The following is a 19,005-nucleotide window of genomic DNA, read 5'->3' as shown; positions in this document are numbered from 1 at the left end:
TCAGAGGCGACGATGCAAAACCCAAAATAGCACGACTGCAGGTCGTGATTTCTAGGAAAAAGGGGAAGGCAAAACCGTGGTCTCGGCTTCAGGCGAGGCTGGGGTTGGCTTCGTTTTCTTGGGTTCTCAGGTGGATGTAAAATCTAAAATTCGTAAACGTATGGTGGATGTTCATGCTATCGAGATAATTGTTTTGGAAGAACTTAATCGCGTGATGTTATTGACGAACTGGTTTGTAGCAGAAAATTTTATGTTAGATTCCTTAATGTAGTCGAGGAGCGTGCTAATAACGTTTTGTGGCATATTTTACTGAGAAATAATATAGGGTACGTGTTGTGGCCTATTTTACTGACAAAGAATATAGGGTGCAGCAAAGAGAGGGCGGAGAAAGTGTAGGAACTTCTCTGTGTTAATGAGATGTGTTATTCCCCTACACAGTGCCTTTATTTAGTGCTTATTTATAGTAGTAAAGATGAGAGAAATTACTTTTCTTCCAAGTAAATACAATCATGAGAAAGAATAACGAGTATACTCGAGGAGCATGCTAATACCGTGTTGTCACCTATTTTACTGACAAAGAGTATGGGGTGCGGCAAAGAGAGAGTGGAGAAAGTGTAGGAATTTCTCTAAGTTTATGAGATGTGTTATTTTCCCTAAACAGTGCCTTTATGTTTATAATAGTAAAGAGAAAATTATTTTTCTTCCAAGTAAATACAATCCTAGTAGAGAAAGAATAACTAGTATCCAAATCTACCAAGGATTTATACAATCACACTTTAATATAATATTTGTAACAGTTTGTTAAAGAAAAAAAAAATTATATATTGTCAAGCTTGCCACATATATGGTCAGATTCTCTGTCTAGAAACGAGCGGAAACGAGCGTATCTCTAACTATATCGTAAACTAGGAACGAACCAACTTTGTGCGTGCCCTCTAAAATTGTCAATGCTTTGCCAGCGTCTTTCCACATATCCACCCACATATGCACCATCTAAATAGAAGACGCCGCTATCATTAGATAGCGTAGTAGGAACGCAATGTTCGAGGAGCCCTTGGCCTTGAAAATAAATGCGATTCCCTTTTAACCCTATAAAATCACTCGTTTGCAAAGACAAGAAAGAACCACTTGCTATGAAGAATGTTTGGTCCCCCAAACTGTGTACCCTGATAAAGCTCCCACTATAGGGGTCAATCTTGTAAACCTTAAATTCACTAGTCCTGCTATATTTGGAGGGATGCATCCGACGCTCAATAATCTGATGTTCAATAACACTACTCTCGAAAGTATCCATCATATGATGAATCAGCAAGATTTCGTTGTTGGTTTTTGATTCGAACAAATATGCCCGGTGATTTCCATTTAAATTGATTCTGTGCAAGAAATCACCATGTCCACGGTTAAGAGAACTCCATGGTTCTTCTATGTTGTCATAGACCAACTTCAATTCAACTGCACAGGGTTCGTCTTCATCTTCATCTCGAAAGTTCAAGATGAAAGGTCTAACGCCACCATTCTTATTACTGAAAGTACTCGTAACCAAGGCGTAAAACACGCCGCGAGAAAACAATAGATCCAAAGGATACTCATCCTTAAAATAATCTGTTACTTGGAAGGTGTTCCAACGTTTTCCTCCAGGTCTGCACAAACTCAATTCCTTATAAGGACCTACAAATACTGCCACTATACATTCTGAGATATTTGAACTGGACAATTCAATTTTATAATCAAGAAAAGCCGAGGCCGCACATGCTGTCCTTTCTTCTCCATTGACACTCTGTTCAAAAGACGCAATTGTTTTCAAGGATGGAAGTTGGTGTTGAGCTTTGGAAATTGGGTTCAGTAGAAATACTTTAGAGTCTACTCCTTGTTCCCTGATCATGATCAACCAACCTTTGCGAAAACTATGAAACCACCCTCGACATCTCTTAGGCAGCTTAATTTCGAGAACTTTACCCTCAGATAAGCCGTAAAACTTTAAGTACTTGGGACTTTCTTGAGGGTATAGTAAACATGGAAACTGTGGAGAGCAATGGATGTCACTTCGTGTAACAGTCGAATTCCAAAACTTGCAGACGGTGCTTAAGCGTATGTGATCACTTAAGTTCAGGCGCTGTAGAATATTTTCCAGTATATCCATGGGTGGTGTCTGCCAGCGAGCATAATTAGCTTTTTTCATGTCGTCTTGCTTTCTGTTGCCTCTCTTGTTTTGAAGTAATTTCTTGAAACAAAGGGAAGACGCAACCACTTTTCCAGAATATCTTGAGTTTTTGAAATTAAACTGGGTACAACGTTAGAGCCCTAAACTTTTATTTATATAGACATCGCAAGCCTTGGGCTACAAGGATTAGGATTCCTTGTTCAATATAATTAATTACATTCTATTACATTGAACAAGGAATCCTAGCTAGTATTATATTCTAGGGTAAAGTACAAAAAACTACCTTAACTATTGGTGTTCCGACACTTTCATACCTCATTTTTAAAATTGACAATGTCATACTTCATCTTACGAATTTGTGCCAATGTTATACCTTCCGTTAGCTTGGCGTGAATTTCTCAATTAAATGCTGACGTGGCATGATTTAAGACCCACTTTCTATTAAAAAAATTAATAAAATACTATTAAAAACTAAAAAAAAAATTATTTAATTATTTTTAAATATTAAAATAATAAAAAAAGTTAAAAAAAAAAAAAACGAAACAACTCTTTCCCTCTCTCCATCCCTCCCCTCGCGAAACTCCAACACAGAAAACAAATGAAGAAAAAGAAAAAAAAAACTTTATCCCTTCCCAACCTCCCCCCCCTCCCCAGGCGGCGTCCTTCTTTCTTCTCCCCCATCCCCCCACCCCTTCTTCTCCCCTACCCGAGCCCTTACCTGCAACCCAAAAAAAAAAAAAAATCCCAGTTCTTCTTCCCCTTGCATCCACCCTCCGCACCCATCCTTACACCCACCCAACCTCGCACCCACCCCCTTGAGGAATCGGTGAAAGGGATCTGGGTTTTTTTTTTTTTTTTTTTGCCTTCTTCTTCTTCTTCCTCCTCCTTCCTTTGCTTTTTGGTTTGGCAGGGTGTTGGATTTGTTTTTTTGGGAGGGGGGGGGGACGAATTGGGTTTGTATTTTTTTGGGAAGAGGGACGAACTGGGTTGGTTTTATTTTTTTTATTTATTTATTTTTTCCTTCTTCTTGGGGTTGGGGCAAATTTTTATTTTTTTTATTTTTTTGGTTGAATCACTCAGGGAAGAAGAAGATGGGGAGAGAGAGAAGGGGGAGGGGGGGGTGGATGGGAATGTTTTGATTTTTTTTTGTTTCAACTTTTTTTTATTATTTTAATATTTAAAAATATTAAATGATTTTTTAATTTTTAATTTTTTAATTTTTTTTAATAGGAAGTGGGGCCTGGTTTAAGCCACGTCAGCATTTAACTGATAATTAACGACAGGCTAACGGAAGGTATAACATTGACACAAATTCGTAAGATGAGGTATGACATTGTCAATTTTAAAAGATGATGTATGAAAGTGTCATGACACCAATAGTTGAGGTAGTTTTTTGTACTTTACCCTATATTCTAATTCTATCAATTAGACAGAATTGAAGAGATTTCGCAATGTATTTTAAGCATCCACAAATCTCACATCTCTCTATGAGATTTCGATGGAATTGAATAAAAAATTTACATAGAATCTCTACAGTTAAATTCTATAAAAACCTATGTATTTATAAATCTAGGTCATAGACTAACATTTTTTTTTTCAATTTTTTTTTTTTAACAAAAGTCTAACAAATTTTTAAACCAACAATTTTTTGTCTTGTTTTATTAACACCTTACATTTTATTGATTACACCCCACATACTTAATACACCCTACATCTACTTCTTAACTAAAAATTTATCTTAATACACCCCGCTTATTTTCCAATACTACTCTTACACCCCATACCCCTCTACGTACACCTCACACCCTACTTAAACCCTACAATCATACTCTTCGTTAATTACATTATTCAAATAGTTTTTGGTGTTTTGTTTTTCTGCAAAGAACTTGCTAGAGTTTTGGGGGAGAAGATAGTCATAGAATTCTCAAATATGTGGATCACGTTGTGAGAAGAAGTATATGCCCATATTGTCTTTCTTGCTTATTTTATGTTTGAATATTTGTGGGCAACTGTAGGATCAAAGAAGAAATTTTAATGTTACGATTCGTGCGTGGAATCTAAAGCTCCACCCAAAAGTTCCCTTTGCATATCAATTAGAGATTTTAAACGATTTTCATGCAAAGGAAACTGTACGTCAAGAGATGTATTTATGAAGAAATATATAAGCGCATGCATTTTTCATTTTTTTCAAAAAATCTAATAATACAATAGTTGGAGATGACATTTTAGTTTCAAACTTACAGATGATATGGATGTTGGAATCAATATCGAAGTTACAAATGATACAGATGTTGTAGTCAATATCCAAGTGACAGAGCTACAAATGACGTCGAAGCCTCCAAAACATTGATTTCATGTTTCAATCGTCAAAATTAACCTCTTTTTTTCATTAACCATGTTGTGCTATTAGTTACGGTTTTGTTTTATAATTGAGGTGAGGGTATTTTCAAGAGCTTAAAAGAAAACAATCTTGGAATACATATCGACAAATAGTTGTTTTTTAATATGGTCTAAATAGTAATTGCATATTAAATATAAGTTATTTAGTAATAAAATATTCTAATAAAAAAACCCAAGCTTTTTCCTTTTGGCGAAAAAGACAACATTATCCCAAGGCATCATCGTTATCCTTGCCTTGGGCCCACCTCGTATCCCTCACACGGAGTTTGAAACTAATGTTTTTTCTGTACTCCTTTCGCCAAGGGAACAAGGGATTAAAAGACCCAATCAAGTGATTGCTATTGAGTTCTTGTGCTAAGTCTGTTTCCGATTCCGACTTGGATCCAATCGCAATCATTGTAGATTTGCCTCTGATTTCTTAAATAGAATCCACCTTGATCTCTCTCTTCTCTCTCAATAACATAAATCCATTTTGAACCTCTAAAATGACATTCTCCCAAATTTCTCACTCATATTTCTAGATATCTGATTCGAGCTCTATCAGAAACCGAACTCAGCACCCATTTGTTCTCCGGTTTCCTAATTTCTCCAGGTTATTTTGGCTGAGGGGTGTATATTTATCTGACCCCTCCCCCTCGCTCTTGCCGCCCGTTGGATCGCTTTGCTTCCTTCGATTTTCAGGTAATAAGCCTCAGTTTCGTAGCGTGAAAATTCATTGGAGTCTCTTAGTTGTGTGCAATTGCAGGTTATTTATTGACTGGAATTTAGACGTATTTTACGTTTTCTGTCGATTTATTTTGAGAAATAAATAGGGGCATTTGGTTGGGTGTATGAATCGCAGTTGTTGTAGTCTTTTTCAATTTCTCTTAGCAAATCCCGTTTTCAATCTCTCTTGAGCAAATCTAAACACACACACGGATCAAAATAATAATAATAATAGTATTATTATTATTATGATCATCATTGATCTATACTATCTTTTTCAGTTGGGTAATTTGGATTTTAAGGGTTTTGCTCGTCCGTTGCTTGTTTACATGAACATGATGTATGATAATATTATGCGTCTTTGTTAACTTTGGTTTCTCTCATTACTTTAATAGTACTTATCAAACTAAGTTCTTTAAGCGGTTTAATTTAAATTCTTTCATTGACAATGATCTCTTTTTACCTATGACCCTGTAGGGAGCAATTTTAAGATGGAGCCGGACAAGGGTTGGTTTTTGTATCTGCAGAAGAACCATGAACTATTTTCCCTAAATATTAGCAAATTATTGGCGTGGAGCTCTTTGGAGACGCCTCGGAGGCCTTCTAGACCGGATTTTAAACTTGTGAATGCTTCTTGTTATCCAGACGGAAGCATGGTGCCATTCGGAACAAGATATATGATTGTGGGTTCCAACCCTTACATTGTTGGGGGTCAGTTCGGTTGCCCGCATCCTCTTTTAGGGTATGATTATTGGCCCAACTTTGATGTTATTGCATGTGATCCTCCCACTGATGATCCATGCAAGAGTAATCTACCCATGTTGTCTGGTCCTAAATTTTATTCCCCTACACAGTACCTTTATTTAGTGCTTATTTATAGTAGTAAAGAGGAGAGAAATTACTTTTCTTCCAAGTAAATACAATCATAATAGAGAAAGAATAACGAGTATACTCGAGGAGCGTGCTAATACCGTGTTGTAACCTATTTTACTGACAAAGAGTATGGGGTGCGGCAAAGAGAGAGTGGAGAAAGTGTAGGAATTTCTCTAAGTTTATTAGATGTGTTATTTTTCCTAAACAGTGCCTTTATGTTTATAATAGTAAAGAGTAGAAAAATTATTTTTCTTTCAAGTAAATACAATCCTAGTAGAGAAAAAATAACTAGTTACCAAATCTACCAAGGATTTATACATTCACACTTTAATATAATATCTGTAACAGTTTGTTAAAGAAAAAAAAAATTATATATTGTCAAGCTTGCCACATATATGGTCAGATTCTCTGTCTAGAAACGAGCGGAAACGACCGTATCTCTAACTATATCGTAAACTAGGAACGAACCAACTTTGTGCGTGCCCTCTAAAATAGTCAATGCTTAGCCAGGGTCTTTCCACATATCCACCATCTAAATAGAAGACGCCGCTATCATTAGATAGCGTAGTAGGAACGCAATGTTCGAGGAGCCCTTTGCCTTGAAAATAAATGCAATTCCCTTTTAACCCTATAAAATCACTCGTTTGCAAAGACAAGAAAGAACCACTTGCTATGAAGAATGTTTGGTCCCCCAAACTGTGTACCCTGATAAAGCTCACACTATAGGGGTCAATCTTGTAAACCTTAAATTCACTAGTCCTGCTAAATTTGGAGGGATGCATCTGACGCTCAATAATCTGATGTTCAATACTACTACTCTCGAAAGTATCCTTCATATGATGAATCAGCAAGATTTCGTTGTTGGTTGTTGATTCGAGCAAATATGCCCGGTGATGTCCATTGAAATTGATTCTGTGCAAGAAATCACCATGTCCACGGTTATGAGAACTCCATGGTTCTTCTATGTTGTCATAGACCAACTTCAATTCAACTGCACAGGGTTCGTCTTCATCTTCATCTCGAAAGTTCAAGATGAAAGGTCTAACGCCACCATTCTTATTACTGTAAGTACTCGTAACCAAGGCGTAAAACACGCCGCGAGAAAACAATAGATCCAAAGGATACTCATCCTTAAAATAATCTGTTACTTGGAAGGTGTTCCAACGTTTTCCTCCAGGTCTGCACAAACTCAATTCCTTATAAGGACCTACAAATACTGCCACTATACATTCTGAGATATTTGAACTGGACAATTCAATTTTATAATCAAGAAAAGCCGAGGCCGCACATGCTGTCCTTTCTTCTCCATTTACACTCTCTTCGAAAGACGCAATTGTTTTCAAGGATGGAAGTTGGTGTTGAGCTTTGGAAATTGGGTTCAGTAGAAATACTTTAGAGTCTACTCCTTGTTCCCTGATCATGATCAACCAACCTTTGCGATAACTATGAAACCACCCTCGACATCTCTTAGGCAGCTTAATTTCGAGAACTTTACCCTCAGATAAGCCGTAAAACCTTAAGTACTTGGGACTTTCTTGGGGGTATAGTAAACATGGAAACTGTGGAGAGCAACGGATGTCACTTCGTGTAACAGTCGAATTCCAAAACTTGCAGACGGTGCTTAAGCGTATGTGATCACTTAAGTTCAGGCGCTGTAGAATATTTTCCAGTATATCCATAGGTGGTGTCTGCCAGCGAGCATAATTAGCTTTTTTCATGTCGTCTTGCTTTCTGATGCCGTGTTTTGAAGTAATTTCTTGAAACAAAGGGAAGACGCAACCACTTTTCCAGAATATCTGGAGTTTTTGTAATTAAACTGGGTACAACGTTAGAGCCCTAAACTTTTATTTATATAGACATCGCAAGCCTTGGGCTACAAGGATTAGGATTCCTAGTTCAATATAATTAATTACATTCTATTACATTGAACAAGGAATCCTAGCTAGTATTATATTCTAGGATAAAGTCAAAAAACTACCTTCACTATTGGTGTTCCGACACTTTCATACCTCATCTTTTAAAATTGATAATGTCATACTTTATCTTACGAATTTGTGCCAATGTTATACATTCCGTTAACTTGGCGTGAATTTCTCTGTTAAATGCTGACGTGGGATGCTTCAGGACACACTTTCTATTAAAAAACTTAATCAAATACTATTGAAAACTAAAAAAAAATTATTTAATATTTTTTAAATATTAAAATAATTAAAAAAGTAAAAAAAAAAAAAAAGAAAACGAAACAACTCTTTCCCTCCCTCCATCCCTCCCCTTGCGAAACTCCAACCCAGAAAACAAATGAAGAAAAAAAAAAAAAAAAACTTTATCCCTCCCCCCCCCCCCCCCCCCGGGCGTCCTTCTTTCTTCTCCCCCATCCCCCCACCCCCTCTTCTCCCCTACCCGAGCCCTTACCTGCAACCCAGAAAAAAAAAAAAAAATCGCAGTTTGTCTTCCCCTTGCATCCACCCTCCGCACCCATCCTTACACCCACCCAACCTCACACCCACCCCTCACGGAATCGACGAAAGGGATTTGGGTTTTTTTTTTTCCCCTTGCATCCACCCTCCGCACCCATCCTTACACTCACCCAACCTCGCACCCACCCCTCGCGGAATCGGCAAAAGGGATCTGGGTTTTTTTTTTTTTTTTTTTTCTTCTTCTTCTTCCTCCTCCTTCTTTTGCTTTCTGGTTTGGCAGGGTGTTGGATTTGTTTTTTGGGGGGGGGGGGGGGGACAAATTGGGTTTGTTTTTTTTTGGGAAGAGGGACGAACTGGGTTGGTTTTCTTTTTTTTTTTTTTTTTTTTTTTCCTTCTTCTTCTTCTTCTTCTTCTGGGGGTTGGGGCAAATTTTTATTTTTTTATTTTTTTGGTTGAATCACGCAGGGAAGAAGAAGATGGGGAGAGAGAGAAGGGGGAGGGGGGTGGGTGGGAAGGTTTTGATTTTTTTTTGTTTCAACTTTTTTTTTATTATTTTAATATTTAAAAATATTAAATGATTTTTTAATTTTTTTTTAATAGGAAGTGGGGCCTGGTTTAAGCCACGTCAGCATTTAACTGATAAATTAACGACAGGCTAATGGAAGGTATAACATTAGCACAAATTCGTAAAATGAGATATGACATTGTCAATTTTAAAAGATGAGGTATGAAAGTGTCATGACACCAATATTTGAGGTAGTTTTTTGTACTTTACCCTATATTCTAATTCTATCAATTAGACGGAATTGAAGAGATTTCGCAATGTATTTTAAGTATCCACAAATCTCACATCTATCTATGAGATTTCGATGGAATTGAATAAAAAATTTACATAGAATCTCTACAGTTAAATTCTATAAAAACCTATGTATTTATAAATCTAGGTCATAGACTAACATTTTTTTTTTCAATTTTTTTTTTTTTTTTAACAAAAGTCTAACAAATTTTTTGTCTTGTTTTATTAACACCCTACATTTTATTGATTACACCCCACATACTTAATACACCCTACATCTACTTCTTAACTAAAAATTTATTTTAATACACCCTGCTTATTTTCCAATACTACTCTTACACCCCATACCCCTCTACGTACACCTCACACCCTACTTAAACCCTACAATCATACTCTTCGTTAATTACATTATTCAAATAGTTTTTGGTGTTTTGTTTTTCTGCAAAGAACTTGCTAGAGTTTTGGGGGAGAAGATAGTCATAGAATTCTCAAATATGTGGATCACGTTGTGAGAAGAAGTATATGCCCATATTGTCTTTCTTGCTTATTTTATGTTTGAATATTTCTGGGCAACTGTAGGATCAAAGAAGAAATTTTAATGTTACGATTCGTGCGTGGAATCTAAAGCTCCACCCAAAAGTTCCCTTTGCATATCAATTAGAGATTTTAAATGATTTTCATGCAAAGGAAACTGTACGTCAAGAGATGTATTTATGAAGAAATATATGAGCACATGCATTTTTCTTTTTTTTTTAAATTCTAATAATACAAAAGTTGAAGATGACATTTTAGTTTCAAACTTACAGATAATATGGATGTTGGAATCAATGTCGAACTTATAAATAATACAGATGTTGTAGTCAATATCCAAGTGACAGAGTTACGGACGACGTCAAAGCCCCCAAAACATTGATTTCATATTTCATTCGTCAAAATTAACCTCTTTTTTTCATTAACCATGTTGTGTTTTTAGTTAGGGTTTTATTTTATAATTGAGGTGAGAGTATCTTCAAGAGCCTGAAAGAAAACAATCTTAGAATACATATTGACAAATAGTTGTTTTTTAATTCATATATGGTATAAATAGTAATTGCATATTAACGTGGGCCCTTGTGCCCACCTCGTATCTCTCGGAGTTTGAAACTAATTTTTTTCTGTACTACCTTTCGCAAAGGGAACAAAGGATTAATAGACCCAATCAAGTGATTGCTATTGAATTCTTCTGCTAAGTCTGTTTCCGATTCCGACTTGGATCCAATCGCAATCATTGTGGATTTGCTTCTGATTTCTTAAATAGAATCCACCTTGATCTCTCTCTTCTCTCTCACACTTCACCTTAATATCAATGACATTCTCCCAAATTTCTCGCTCATATTTCTACATATCTGATTCGAGCTCTATCAGAAACCCAACTCAGCACCCATTTGTTCTCCGGTTTCCTAACTTCTCTAGGTTATTTTGGCTGAGGGGTGTAAATTGATCTGACCCCTCCCCCTCCCTCATCTTATCTCTTCCATCGGGTCTCTCACTCTTGCCGCCCGTTGGATCGCTTTGCTTCCTTCGATTTTCAGGTAATAAGCTTCAGTTTCATAGCGTGAAAATTCATTGGAGTCTCTTAGTTGTGTGCAATTGCAGGTTATTTATTGACTGGAATTTAGACGTATTTTACGTTTTCTGTCGAATTATTTTGAGAAATAAATAGGAGCATTTGGTTGGGTGTATGAATCGCAGTTGTTGTAGTCTTTTTCAATTTCTCTTAGCAAATCCCGTTTTCAATCTCTCTAGAGCAAATCTAAACACACACGGGGATCAAAATCATAATATTATTATTAATCCATACTATCTTTTTCAGGTGGGTAATTTGGATTTTAAAGGTTTTGCTCGTCCGTTGCTTGTTTACATGAACATGATGTATGATATTATGCGTCTTTGTTAACTTTGGTTACTCTCATTACTTTAATAGTATTTATCAAACTAAATTCTTTAAGCGGTTTAATTTAAATTCTTTCATTGACAATGATCTCTTTTTACCTTTGACCCTACAGGGAGAATTTTTTAAGATGGAGCCGGACAAGGGTTGGTTTTTGTACCTACAGAAGAACCATGAACTATTTTCCCTTAATATTAGCAAATTATTGGCGTGGAGCTCTTTGGAGAAGGCTCGGAGGCCTTCTAGACCGGATTTTAAACTTGTGAATGCTTCTTGTTATCCAGACGGAAGCATGGTGCCATTCGGAACAAGATATATGATTGTGGGTTCCAACCCTTACATTGTTGGGGGTCAGTTCGGTTGCCCGCATCCTCTTTTAGGGTATGATTATTGGCCCAACTTTGATGTTATTGCATGTGATCCTCCCACTGATGATCCATGCAAGAGTAATCTACCCACGTTGTCTGGTCCTAAATTTTATCCTTTTGTTATTACCCTCGGGAACAAAATTTATGTTTTGTCCCTACAGTACAGGGGATATATCACAGAAACATGGCCAGCCCTTTTTGAGGTTTATAATCCCGAATCTGGGAAGTGGAAAATTCTCCCGAATCCCCCCTTTGTCGTTGGTAAGACTGTCACCAGTCCTGCTGCCCATCACTACTACGCTTTGGGACACAAGCTCGTGGTGACAAACACATGGTCAGTTGAGTCATACGTGTTCGACACTCTCGAAGAGAAATGGGAGCCATGGGACAGTCGGGAGGATCCATTTGAAATCGCATATAAACCCCATCCTACTTTAGCACGATTCAAGGACTTTTTGGTTGCTGTCCATCAAGGGCATTTTGGTGATGTTCTTACTTATCGGTTGGATTCATATGGCATCCCTCGACCGGGTCGGAATCTAGTTGAGCTTGAGAGCATATTCCTTCCTCCTCTGGACGGTTGCTTTCCCTTCATCACTGAAATCAACGACGCTGGCCTTATGTGCATTGTGTGTTATTCTGGCATTGAACAATCGGAATTGTGGCGTTTACGTGTAGTGGTGTTCCAAGTGTCCATCTCAGGCCATCTTGACAATCAATTCCTTTGTGCTGATATTAAGGCCAAAGGAACTTACTACTTCTGTCAACGTATTGATCCAATCATCTTCCCACCAGTTATCACGTAAGCAATTATTTCCAATTCCCTTGGACATCCCTATTCCAAACTTACTCTTTCCCGTTTCTTATAATAGTTAACTCGTATTTTCACTGTTCATATTTTTGTTGGTGATATATTTGTGATATATTATAGGGTAGCATGTTACAGTTCCTAAATGTTAGTATGGACGAGTCACAGCAATTTATCCATCATTTGTTCGCCTTCATGTTCCACAGCATTCCTCGTGTGGTTTCAGCAAATAATGGTTTGGTTTTGGAGAAAATGGACAAAGATATATGCACCACTGACCTTTTCTGTTAATCCATGTTGAATTTCGTGTATGAGTGCAAGTTTAGATCTTAACTCTATTGGTTTTTAGTTGTTTCTCTATTTCATTAAGTTGTGACTTAAAGTGCTATCCTACCTCAAACCAATTACCACTGTTCCCGGTTTGTATTTAGAAGCTTATTATTAGCAAGCATCTTACCATGAAATGGTAAAGTTTGTCCTAGCTGTGAGAGATTGTTTGTTAAGGTTGAGATGTTAAAATTAAGGGTAGCTGAAAGGAATCATGTCCTATGTTCCGAGCAAAAGGAACATTCAATAGTAATTTTTTTTACTACCTTTTTTCTTTTGTGTTAGATTTTGATTCACTTTTCTTTTTGCTGCATAGCATTCCGATTTGCTTACATGCACTCATGATTGTGATTTTTTTCCCTAATCATTTATATTTTTAAATTAAACATGGTAAAACCTGAAACAATGTGGATTGTGGATTTTTATATCAGTCTCTTCACTCTTCTAAGTTGAAGCTTGAGAGGCTGAGAGCATGTGAAATTTTGGTATGAAGCGAACTTAGTTTTGATTGGTAGGGTTATAATGGATCTATTCTGGTGTACTTTTGCTTAACTCAAAACTTCTGGTCTTGTCATTTGTAGGAGTGATCGGTTGGACAAGCACGACAATAAGCCTGATGTATTTTGGAAGAAAGAAAATCTTTCTCGGCTGGATAGGTTTGTTTTCTCTGGATGTAACTAGTAATGGCCAAGTTATTAAGTTCTGTTTTGAATCTCATAGTATTACAGTGAGTATGCAATGCATTTTTTTTTTTTTTTTCTGATAATATTCCTGTATTGTGGTGTTCTTGTTTATGAAAATGATCTGTTGAGCGAGATAGAAAAATTGCAAATCATTTCTATAAGCTTTAGCTGCAAGCTGTGAATCTGGAATCCAGTTGCATTAAATTTTTTGAATAAAAGAATCAGCCCATGGTTCATAATCATGGGATGTAAAATATGCAGAAGATGTTTGATTTGCAGTTTGCACAAAACTCTCTCTCTCTCTCTCTCACACACACACATGTGGTGTTATTGCTGTCATACCCGCTTATTTATCTTTCCATCTCTGTCTACCTACTCAGTGATATTATAAGTGATCTTAATGCTTGTTTTCTTGTTTTTTTTTTTTTTTTTTCTCTCAAAAAAAAAGGGAGTTGTACGATGCCTGGTGTTCCGGGTACTGGGGGGCGCTGAAGGGAAGCAGCAGCAGCAGTGGTCATACACAAGATGGCCAGGTACCCTTAGGTCTTATTAATGGCTATGAGTGTGATATTTACAGTTTTGCGTTTGCGAAATGGGGTTACTTTGTTGCAGGGTCATGGGCGAGGGTTCAAAGATGAGGTTGAAAATAGTTTGCAACAGTTAAGTGTGATTGTGTGGCTTGGTATTCAAGTTTGATAGGCACCAGCAACCAACCGCATAGTTACACTATTAGTTGTGGTTTTGCAGTTTGTTTATAAGCTCTAAATTAATTGTTTGGTGCAGGAAAAAGAGGGCAAGATATGATAATGCAACTTAGTTTTTCTCGGGCAGAATTAAAATCTTCAACAAGGGGCTGCAGAAATGCTTAAGGATGGCACACCAAGAACATGAAGTTCTTTGAAAGAGAATGGGGCAAAAGATGCGAACACATGCTGGAATTGATGAAGTCTAAAAAAAATGGAGATATGTTGTGAGCAAGTAGTTGTAAACTTTGGGATATTCTATTTTGGTCTGTTGGATATTAAACTTTGAAGGGTTGGTGCATGAATATTCGTTAGTTTATATTTACGAAAACTAATGAAAAATGTTTGAAATTTTTGAGTTTTAACGATAAAGACAAAATAAAGGGTAAAGTGAAAAATATCAAGATTGACTTTTTAGTGTAAAAATGTGGTTTTTCGTTAAAATGAACAGTACCGCAGACTTTTCGTTAAAACTCCCTTTATATTTTTACCTATGAAGTACCATTAAGCACTGTTGTTTGATACTGTGAAACCAGCGGAAGATGGTAATGTTATGTACACTGCTTGCTTGTATTTAGCAGATTACAAGTACCTCCCAAGCTAAGAACAGTTGATTAACACCGACCACTTGTTTCATGAATCAAAAACTTTGTATAGAAGCATCCATCGGCACCACACCATTCACATAGGAGTAGCGTGAAAAGCACAAACCCTCAGATCCATGTAATTCGAGCTAGCCAAATGATCAGCAACATTGAGCCAAATTTTATTTAAATACGAATAGAAATGTTTACATGTTTGGCCAAAACATTAAACAACCAGTCTGGAAAACGCCATCCCCATTGACCTCATCTGTGAGAACCTCGAGTCTTTGTTACGTAGGAAGTCACCGAGCTGCTCCGTCACATTTTCGGGGAGCAAACATAATCTTAAACAGATTCCAACTGCATCAATATTTGCATGTCTTCACCTTTCCTCGCAGCATCCTAATAAGCATAATGGATGAATCAGACTCGATAATCACCTGCAGAAACTCTTGTTCGACGCACACCGTCCAAGCCTCACGAACTGCCTCGGCTTCAACAAGGGTTGATGCTGCTCAAATACCTCCCCGTCCACCTACTAGCTGGAACCATTCAGCAAATTTTCTTACCCCGCCGAGGCCTGCTGTGGCAGACCCACCATACTTTTGCAGCTATTTAAAAATGTATCGAAAGGAGGAAAATTATCGGCCACATTTTGCCCGATAAAGGTTACATCTAAGGCTCTACAAGATGCTAATTCGGCGACGGGCTGAGGCCTAACATCTAGGCGCTTATGCATGGAGAAAAACTTGTGTGGGGTTCAGCTTGACGCTAGACTTTGGTGAGTAGCATCACAACCCACTCTATAAACTCACTACGTAGTAAGTTTTAAATATAATATTTTATCATTCCCCCTCATTCTTCTATTCTAAGATTTTCATAATGTGTGTGATATTCACACATCACTTTTTACTTCTCACACACCCCTTATTAATTTTTGTCCTTTGATCTTCTTCAATTCATTCGATCTAACGGCCGAAAATCAAAAGAGTGTGAGAAGTAAAAAGCGGTTTTCATAATCATCTTTTCCACTAATTAATACACTATAAAATTTATCTAACAGTTCATATTTTTCCCTTTCCTCCTCTCTTTCCTTTTCCTTCCCTCCATACCGTTGCAATCAACCATATATGAAATAGCGAAAGGGCCCTAATTCATCATGCTCTAACTCATCACAATATCATACATATAACATAACAATTAATCATGCATGAAATAGTGAACCGAGTTACCCAAATGCATCACCGAAGGCATAATCGTCAATTCAACCCCAAATCGTCGATGCTGGTAGCTGTTGTTCTTCTTTGCTGCAAGCCAAATCATTGAGGCAATCATTCATCCAAGATCAAGTCATCTTGACTCTTTGATCAACAACCCTTACATATACACTTTGCATGTTCGGAGATCGAATTAGAGGATTCAAATTGTAAAGAGATTGTAACCCTAAACTCATTAATACAAATATGTTCTCTTGTTATTTGGCACAATATTTTTGTGTTTACATGTGTATTTGTAGTTATGAAATATTGGTTTTGAGGTTGCTTGGTTTGAAGACGTTAATATGTTGTCTAGCATATTCCAAGAGATATTAACGTTCATAATCTGTTTTTCTTTTTGGGAATTTTGCATGGATGGGCTACGAGTTGATGAATTTATTGACAATTCTAATTTCTTGAGTCTATTTGTGGTGGTGCTTGATGATTCTTCAAAGGTTTTGGTGAACAACGTAGAAGATTTTCTAAATTCTTTTGACTTTTTGGGAATTTGGATGTTTGAGAGTTTTAGAGTTACAAAACTTTAGCATATGGTCGTAAAATGATTTCGGAACCCTTTCTTTATCTTGGAACCTCGTATTTATGAACTCTCCAATCTTGCCTACAAATGAATTTGGCATTGATTGTGGACTTACTTAATTGACAAAAAATTAGGACTTAATTTTGTGAGCCGATTCGTAATTTGACTCTATCAATTAACATTTGATTTAATTAAATTAAAATCAAATAATTTACTTCCGCGAAGTGTTGACACGCATCCTTCTTGATGACTCGTCCGATTTTGATGAGTCACATCCGTGTGTACATTTTATAAGACACATAGCGTATGCCATGTATGCCTTGACATGCCAAAACTTTAATATATTGACGAACATTTATTTCACTGAAATTTCGATGTTTACAACACAATTTGTATTCAATTTGATTTTCACCGGTTTTATCTATCAAAGGTTATTCAAAGATGCCAAATAAAATTTTATAATTCTTTATCTCAATTAAAATTGGATATTCAAGATTTTAAAGAGACAATTTTGACCAACAGAATAATTTGATCATTTACAGCAACTATATGTGTATATCCCAGTATATCAATTTTGACCAACGGAATAAATCATACGAGTAAAATTCCCGATAAGAAAGCGGAAGCAGATTCATAAAAATCATAGACACAGACAAAATAACATAGTATCAGAGATGATCAAAACCAAGAAGGAAAGTTTTCCAGAAACAACATTCAAGATAAAACCTTTTCTTGCCTAAAAACGGATTGTGTCACATGCATTAACTTCATTAGTCTAATATGAAACCATTAGTTTAATAACAATAATAATAATAATAATAAAGGTTAATCATTAGACTAACCATTAGATGCATCAGGACACAAGACCATGGCCTCTAATATTGACATTTGCAATTCAATATAAATTGATATACTAGCTCAAAATAAAATTCAGAAGTTTAATAACCATTAGATGCATATGTTTGTTCATATATTCACAAACCTCAACAACTCCTTGATCTTTTGCAAAGACGGTTTAGACAAAACACGATTTTCCCCCTTTTCAAAATTGCAATTGTCATGCTTTTGAAAGGAAAAAAACATTACCTAATCTTTTACATTAAGACGTACTCTATATTATTTTCTTAAAACCTTACAAAATTCTTTTGCAAACCAAAGTCGATTCCCGCTAAATCATCACATCGATTCCTATTTTGATTTATACTTTCAATTTGAATTCAAGAGCAAAAATTTTAGGTTTTGATACCACCTGTAAGACTAAACTTATCAACAACATAAGTTAAGAGATTAAGCTTAGGAACCACAAATTTATACAAGTATTAAAATCACAATTTGATAAACACAATAACAAACTAACCTGTTCAAGCAATAGAACAAGAAGCCAAAGCAGACTTCTAAACAATGCCCAAAGTATGCAAGTTTAATATTGGGCGTATATTTTCTTAGAGCACTATTTATATTGAAACCATCCTCGTGATTTCCCTATTAAAATCAGCTTAAGAAACAAACACACAATTCCTATCCAATTATGAAAGCTAAGTATCAGGATTTAATTAAAGTTTCAATCCCAAACTGATTAGGTCAATTTTAACCTTTACAACAAAAACCTTTCCATACTAATCTGAAACACTATAGCAGGTTTCTAGCACTCACAATCCTACTCATATTTTAACACGACTATCATGAAATGAAAATGAAAAAAGAGTCCAAACCGAAGTTCTTCGACCACACTCTAATTGGCGAACACAAAACACGATTCTCCGCTAAACTTAGAGCTTAGAGAAAGGAAGGGAGCAGCTGATGGAACCGACTCAACTCCTTCATTCACTTGTTGATTCCATGGACTCCACAACAACAATCAAAACCAGCATTCAAGAGCTTCACTTATTTCAAAAAAAAATCCTTACAAAAAAAATAGAAAACGTCCAAAATTTTTAAGAAACTAGTACCTAAAAACGAAAAAAAAAATCCAAGCAATTTCAAGTAATCCTACCCAGAAATAAACAATTCCACCAAAGAAAAATAAACAACAGTAGGAGAAAATCCAATAATTTCAAAAAACCAATAGGGGTTTAAGAGCAAGAAAATGGATAAGCTACAAATATTGAAACTTTAGGCCCGTTTGATATTCAAGTCAAATTTTTTTATTATTTTTAAAATCAGTTTGGGGAACAATCTGCAAAGAAAGACTAGTGAGACTGTGTAACAGTCCAGTTTAGGGATGATTCATCCAAATATTTTTCTTCAAAATTATTAGAGCGCGATTCGAATTAGTGTACATATCTAACATCTTTCTACACCCAACTTACTATCTTCACCCATATTATTTTTTTATTAAACAATTAATATCTCTTTAAATCCAAATTTATTACCTAAAGTACTACCCTCTCAAACCCAATTCAAAATGTAAAATTAT

The 19,005-nt window shown here is 36.1% G+C and overlaps 3 protein-coding genes across 4 annotated transcripts; 1 reads left to right on the top strand and 2 right to left on the bottom strand.

The window, feature by feature from the left end:
- Positions 1–889: 889 nt before the first annotated feature.
- LOC137725100 (F-box protein At2g26160-like) lies at positions 890–2,179 on the bottom strand. Its single transcript, XM_068463696.1, has one exon. The coding sequence runs from the start codon at positions 2,177–2,179 to the stop codon at positions 890–892; it is 1,290 nt and encodes a 429-aa protein (XP_068319797.1).
- Positions 2,180–6,579: 4,400 nt separating this feature from the next.
- On the bottom strand, positions 6,580–7,857 carry LOC137725099 (F-box protein At2g26160-like). The gene has a single exon (XM_068463695.1). It carries the CDS (start codon positions 7,855–7,857, stop codon positions 6,580–6,582), a length of 1,278 nt encoding a protein of 425 aa, XP_068319796.1.
- Positions 7,858–10,528: 2,671 nt separating this feature from the next.
- On the top strand, positions 10,529–14,784 carry LOC137726009 (uncharacterized). Of its 2 annotated transcripts, XM_068464859.1 has the most exons (6): positions 10,529–10,923; positions 11,398–12,452; positions 13,367–13,441; positions 13,917–14,001; positions 14,081–14,127; positions 14,252–14,784. In XM_068464859.1, exons 2-6 carry the CDS (start codon positions 11,413–11,415, stop codon positions 14,283–14,285), a joined length of 1,281 nt encoding a protein of 426 aa, XP_068320960.1. In that variant the 5' UTR covers positions 10,529–10,923; positions 11,398–11,412; the 3' UTR covers positions 14,286–14,784. The 2 variants fall into 2 exon arrangements, with proteins under 2 accessions (XP_068320960.1, XP_068320961.1); XM_068464860.1 differs by lacking the exon at positions 14,081–14,127.
- The last annotated feature ends 4,221 nt before the right edge of the window (positions 14,785–19,005 follow it).

This window comes from Pyrus communis, chromosome 2, assembly GCF_963583255.1.
Source record: "Pyrus communis chromosome 2, drPyrComm1.1, whole genome shotgun sequence".
NCBI classification, from domain to species: Eukaryota; Viridiplantae; Streptophyta; class Magnoliopsida; order Rosales; family Rosaceae; genus Pyrus; species Pyrus communis.
The sequence above is the reverse complement of the archived record's forward strand: the minus strand, read 5'-3'. Positions and strand labels throughout refer to the sequence as shown.

What these genes read in the sequence shown, in the direction of transcription:
- LOC137725099 (XM_068463695.1), bottom strand. Translation starts at nt 7,857, where the DNA reads ATGAAAAAAGCTAATTATGCTCGCTGGCAGACACCACCTATGGATATA.
- LOC137726009 (XM_068464859.1), top strand. Translation starts at nt 11,413, where the DNA reads ATGGAGCCGGACAAGGGTTGGTTTTTGTACCTACAGAAGAACCATGAA. An exon ending in ATCTTCCCACCAGTTATCAC is followed by an intron (nt 12,453 to 13,366) that starts GTAAGCAATTAT and finishes TGTCATTTGTAG; the next exon opens with GAGTGATCGGTTGGACAAGC. An exon ending in AATCTTTCTCGGCTGGATAG is followed by an intron (nt 13,442 to 13,916) that starts GTTTGTTTTCTC and finishes TCAAAAAAAAAG; the next exon opens with GGAGTTGTACGATGCCTGGT.
- LOC137725100 (XM_068463696.1), bottom strand. Translation starts at nt 2,179, where the DNA reads ATGAAAAAAGCTAATTATGCTCGCTGGCAGACACCACCCATGGATATA.